Source organism: Nicotiana tabacum, chromosome 20 (assembly GCF_000715075.1).
Source record: "Nicotiana tabacum cultivar K326 chromosome 20, ASM71507v2, whole genome shotgun sequence".
NCBI lineage: Eukaryota > Viridiplantae > Streptophyta > Magnoliopsida > Solanales > Solanaceae > Nicotiana > Nicotiana tabacum.
In genome coordinates, this window is record NC_134099.1 from 49,994,323 (window position 1) to 50,000,812 (window position 6,490).

At 28.1% G+C, this 6,490-nt stretch overlaps 1 protein-coding gene across 1 annotated transcript; it reads left to right on the top strand.

Annotated features, from left to right (window-relative positions):
• The first annotated feature begins 3,567 nt into the window (after nucleotides 1-3,567).
• Nucleotides 3,568-6,001, top strand: LOC142174798 (uncharacterized). Its single transcript, XM_075241046.1, has one exon. The coding sequence runs from the start codon at nucleotides 4,743-4,745 to the stop codon at nucleotides 5,949-5,951; it is 1,209 nt and encodes a 402-aa protein (XP_075097147.1). The 5' UTR covers nucleotides 3,568-4,742; the 3' UTR covers nucleotides 5,952-6,001.
• The last annotated feature ends 489 nt before the right edge of the window (nucleotides 6,002-6,490 follow it).

The following is a 6,490-nucleotide window of genomic DNA, read 5'->3' on the forward strand; positions in this document are numbered from 1 at the left end:
AGAATAACAAAAGAAAATGAAGAAATAGATAGAAAACGAGAGATTAAAGAAATACAACAACAAGCTAAAGAAAAAATACAACAAATAGAGGAAATAAAAAACACTAAAATAACAGAATTAGAAAAAGAATTAGAAATGCTAAAACGGCTATATAATAATAGACTAAAAGAAAGAGAAAAACGTAAAGAAGAAGAACAAGAGCTAAAACTGACAAATGAGATAGAAAAGTTCAAATTATAGTTAGAAGAAGTACAGGAGAATCCATCAAAAATAAGCATAAACGAAATAAATGACCAAAGTGATAACGACACAGATCTAGGAGAGGACTATTCAGAAACAAGTGAAACGTACATAGAACTAATAGAAAAACGGAAAAGATAAAAACAAATCCAGAAATAAATACAGGAGATATGACCGAGGATAAACCAAGCACATCAGGAGTAAAAAATCCAAGACAATTAAACCCAACCTATTACAGAGTAAGTTATGATTCATATGATAGAAACAAAACATTATGGGATAAAAGGCTAAATAGGAAATGGACACCAAGACAGATAACTGAACAATGTAATTTTTTAGATCTAGATTGTGTAGCAGATATAAATAAAACAATCCAATTATGGATAGGGTACATCTCAAAACAACTAATCGATAATAAAATAGTAATAGCTGAAACACCAGGATATATAGAAAGAACACTCATAGGAACGGTAAAACTATGATTACAAAATTTATCAAGTGAAAGCTTAGATACATTAAGAAGTAATAAAAAACTTGATGGTACAGCTGCAACAACAGTTACAGATATATTGAATAAATATAAAATAGCAATAAGGAATGAATTTAGTAGTATGATAACAGAAGTAGAAGAATAAAATAAAGAAAAGACTACAAATAGAAATTTAATGACAACATTAGCAATATGTAATATGTGTTATATAGACGAATATACTTGTGCATTTAGAGACTATTATTATAAAGGAACATATAGTCCGGATGAAAGTAAGGAGATAAGAAAATTATATTTTACAAAATTACCAGAACCCTTTAGCTCGAAAATAATAAAAAACTGGAATGAAGCAGAACTAGCAGATACTCTAGGAGCTCGAATAAAATTTCTACAAAACTTGTTTATAGAATTATGTGAAAAATATAAAGAAAATATCAAAATAGATAAAATATTAGTAAAAAATCTGGCATGTTGCAAAAGTAGAATAGCACCACAATTTGGCTGCACAGATAAATATTACAAAAAAGAAGGAAAGAAAAAGAGATATAAATCAAAATATTCAAAATATAAGTATAAGAAACCAAGAGGAAGATATTATGTAAAAAATTACAAACATAAAAAACCATATAGAAAAAAGAAAAGACTAACGGAATGTACTTGTTACAATTGTGGTAAGCTAGGACACTTAGCTAAAGATTGCAGATTACCAAAAAATCCAAAGAAGAAACAAATTACCGAAATAATGATAGACAATGATAAATATATACAAATAGAATATGTAGATTATGAATTAGGCAGTGAAGACAGCATATATGAGATATCAGAAAACGAGTTCTCAGAAAATGAAAAGGATATAAATAATAATGAAATAGATGAATCAGACGAAGAAAATTATGACTGAAAAAGATATACAAATTATACAACAAGAAGAACACCAAGATGAACAATCTTCAGAATAGAAAATAATATTTGACGCCACTATATTTGAACAAATAAAAGGAAAAGAATTGGATCTAAGCATAGACAAAATATTAGAAGTACCAACAATAAAGAATTGGTTTAAAGGACAGAAAGAAGAATACTATGTAGTAAGCCAAAGAGAACATATAATAGACTGTAAATACATTAAAGGTAAAGCAAGAATACCAATTTTAAATAAAAAACTATTAAATAAAGAAATACAAGATATAAAAGCAAAAAATCCGATAAAATACGTACATTTAGGAGGAACAGAAATACTAATAAAAGCATATTTTAGAGAAGGAATAGATACCCCTATAGAAATATACTTGGCAGATGATAGAATTGTACAACCTATAGAAAAGAGTATAATAAGTGCAGTACGAGGTAACTTAATATATCAAAAATTTAAATTCATAGTAAGTGTCAACTATTCAGTAGCAATAGATGATAAAAATATAGATAAATCATTAGTGCTATATTGGAAAATGTCTGGAATAGAACTAGCACCATGAAGTAAAATATTCACAGCAAGATGTAAAAATCTATATGTCTTAACAACGAAACATAAGATAACAGCTGAAAATAAAATAAATAAAATAAAAATAGAAAATCCATTCGAAAGAATAGTATCAGTTATAGACAACAATGATTATAGTTATAAGGAAATGGATATAGAAGAAGATTTAGAAATAGTAAAAGAAAGATTAAGTACGTCAAAACGAACAAATAATGAAATACCAGAAACGTCATCAAGAATAAGTACATCAAGAAGAATAGATTATATAACTCCACAAAAATTAATAGAACAAAAAAAGAAGAAATAAACCCACACCATTATTATATAACAGGAATAATGGACCAAATAAAATATTTAATATTAATAAATACAGGGCAGGAAGAGAATTATGTTATAAGAGAATTAATACCAGAACAAGAGATAGTGACAATAGAACAGCAAAATTCAGAATTACCAAAAGCATTAAGAAACAACGAAGAAACAACTGAAAAAGAATTAATTATAGGAGGAATACCAATATTAATAAATTTTAAAATATATCAAGGAGATAAAAACATTACACTAGGAATAAAATGGTTAGAAAAAGTCAAACCATATAAGTTAGAAAATAGGCAATTAACAATAAGTTATGAAAATAAGAAAATAATAATAAAAAGAACATTAATATAATGCCAAAAATATATATACTTACCAAAATAATAATAGAAGGATATAATAATAGATATTATACACCTATGATGGATACAGGAGCAGAAGCTAACATGTGTAGACATAATTGTCTACCAGAAAGTAAATGGGAAAAGCTAAAAAACCCTATAGTAGTAACGAGATTTAACAATGAGGGAAGTATGATAACATACAAAGCAAGGAATCTAAAAATACAAATATGGGATAAAATATTAACTATAGAAGAAATATATAGTTATGAATTAACAAATAAAGATATATTATTAGGAATGTCATTCTTAGATAAATTATACCCACATATTATAACAAAAACACATTGGTGGTTTACTACCCTGTGTAAGCAAAAATTAGGAGCAAAAAGAGTAAATAATAAAGTAAGAAAAACAACACCATGGATTAAGGGAAGTGAAAAAATTACCTAAAAATTAGAAAATGTAATACAAAGCAACCATAATATAGAAATAATCATTTTCTCAATAAATAAGATAAAACCACTACAAGATAAATTAGAATTACTATACAATGATAATCCACTCCAAGGATGGAAAAAACATAAAACAAAAATAAAGATTGAACTAATAGATGAAAATAGCATAATAACACAAAAACCTATAAAATACAATTTTAATGATTTAACAGAATTTAAAATGCATATAAAAGAATTATTAGACAATAAGTACATACAAGAAAGTAATAGTAAACATACTAGCCCAGCATTTATAGTAAATAAGCATAGTGAACAAAAACGAGGAAAAAGCCGTATGGTTATAGATTATAGAAATTTAAATGCAAAAACAAAAATATATAATTATCCGATACCAAATAAAATACTAAAAATCAGACAAATACAAGGATATAACTATTTCAGTAAATTTGACTGTAAATCAGGATTTTACCATTTAAAACTAGAAGATGAATCTAAAAAGTTAACAGCATTCACAGTACTACAAGGATTTTACGAATGGAACGTATTACCATTTGGATATAAAAATGCACCAGGTAGGTACCAACATTTTATGGATAACTACTTTAACCAATTAGAAAACTGTATAATATATATATATGATATACTGTTATATTCTAGAACAGAGAACGAATATATAAAACTACTAAAAAAATTCATACACATTGTAGAAATATCAGGAATTAGTTTAAGCAAAAAGAAAGCAGAAATAATGAAAAATCAAATAGAATTCTTAGGTATAAAAATAGATAAAAATGGAATAAAAATGCAAACTCATATAGTACAAAAAATAATTGACTTAAACGAAACACTTGATACAAAAAAGAAATTACAATCATTTTTAGGATCGGTTAACCAAGTAAGAGAATATATCCCTAAATTAGCAGAAAACTTAAAACCATTACAAAAAAAGTTAAAAAAGAATATAGAATATCATTTTGATGAAAAAGATAAAATACATATACAGAAAATAAAAAATATGTGTAGAAAATTACCAAAACTATATTTCCCAGATGAAAAGAAACAGTTCACATATATTGTAGAAACTGATTCTAGTGATCACAGCTATGGAGGAGTTCTAAAATATAAATATGATAATGAAAACATTGAACACCATTGTAGATATTATTCAGGATCATACACGGAACCACAAATAAAATGGGAGATAAATAGGAAAGAACTATTTGGATTATATAAATGTTTGTTAGCATTTGAGCCATATATTGTTTATAACAAGTTTATTGTAAGAACAGATAATACACAAGTGAAATGGTGGATAACACGGAAAGTACAAGATTCAGTAACTACCAAGGAAATAAGAAGACTTGTATTGAATATACAAAATTTTACATTTACAATTGAAGTAATACGGACTGACAAAAATGTTATTGCAGATTACTTATCAAGACAAAAGTACTCAAACTGATGAAAACCAAGAATCGAAAGATATATTTGCAATCCTTACTACTTTATCCTTACAGATGGATAGTATGGGCAAAAGATTACAACAGCTAGAAAGTCAGCAGCATGACTTTAAAAATGCGGAGCTAAGTCGATCGGAAGACTCGAAACTTCCAGAGATAGAAGGAGACGTTGGGAAACTCCATAAAACCCATGACAAAGTTTGTTTACCTACAGCTGCAGGCACAAGTAAACAGGTGAACAAGAAGCCACATACCAATGTAAATTTAAACAACATATTTGATAAACCATTTAAATCGAAAAGGCCAAAAGAAGCAATAGTTATGACCCCACAAACTACAACCTATGCCAACAACCTACATCACAACAAAAAGATATACAACCATATTACTCAGACATATATTGAGAATATATACAAAATTCAAACATTTCTGAACCTAAACCCCAGAGCAGCTACTACTACATATCCAACACAGGATTATATAACTCAAAAACTTCAAGGATATAATAGGCTAATAGCCCAACCAAAAACAAAAGCCAATCTAGTAAAGACATGTTACAACTACGGGTTACTTAGTACTGTATATACCTACGACGGAGAAGAGATAAGTGGACTACCAGAAATATACAAAGCATTCATTACCTTCAAAAGAATTACAAAAGGCAACCTATTTTTCATAAAATTCTATACAGCACCAGCTGAGATATTATACGATGAAATAAAACCTATCATACAGGTAGTAAAGATAGGATTAACACGAGATATGATAATACCGGAAGAAATAGAACAACAACCAGAAATACCAAAAATTGAGATACCAAGTTTTTATGCCAACAAAAGAATAATTGGCATAACAACTATTATTCAAGAGCTAGCCAACAATTATCTACAAGGAAATGCTATCTGGAGCTATTATTCAAGAGACCAGCTAATGATATATGCCAACTCAAAAGAACTACGACAAGGAGATATGGATGAAGTCCAAAAATGGATTTTATCATTGCTAAAACCAGAAGTACAGCCAACTACAAGAGCTCTAAAGAAGGAATTTATTTCTAATGAATTATTAACAAGATACTGCAAACTAGCGGGACACAAATATCCAGACCACATATGTTTGAAATGCAACGGAGAAGATAACCAAGTACCAGAAGTCCAACTAGAATAAAGATATCAGCAAGAAGACAAAAGAAGAAGACTGCTATTGAAAACAAATAATGTAAAGGGTCGAGTCATGTAAAAAAAAGTCGTAAAGTAAATAGTACGAGTCACATTCATGAACAGTAAAGGTCGTTCATGAATAGTAAGAGTCATGTAAAAAAGTCATAAAGTAAATAGTATGAGTCATATTCATGAACAGTAAAGGTCGTTCATGAAGAGCCATTTGTAAACAGTAGGAGTCATTTAAATTTTCTATATATTTTGTAAATCAGAAGAAGAGAGGACATCCTCACCCATCCTCACCTTCTCTCTATCTTATCCTCTCTATAAAAAATCTGATTATATACAAGCGTCTAAAAGCTATGGAACATTCAAACGAGTTACAAAACCAGGTAAGTTTATTCATAATCATGTTTAACTAAACTCCTATATTCCTTATAATCTCTTGAATATCATAATTGTTTATCATGTTATAGTACTGTTATAAAGAACATCTTGAGAAAGTTTGCCTGTCTAATAATGCTGAGAGTAGTTAAGCCCAGACTA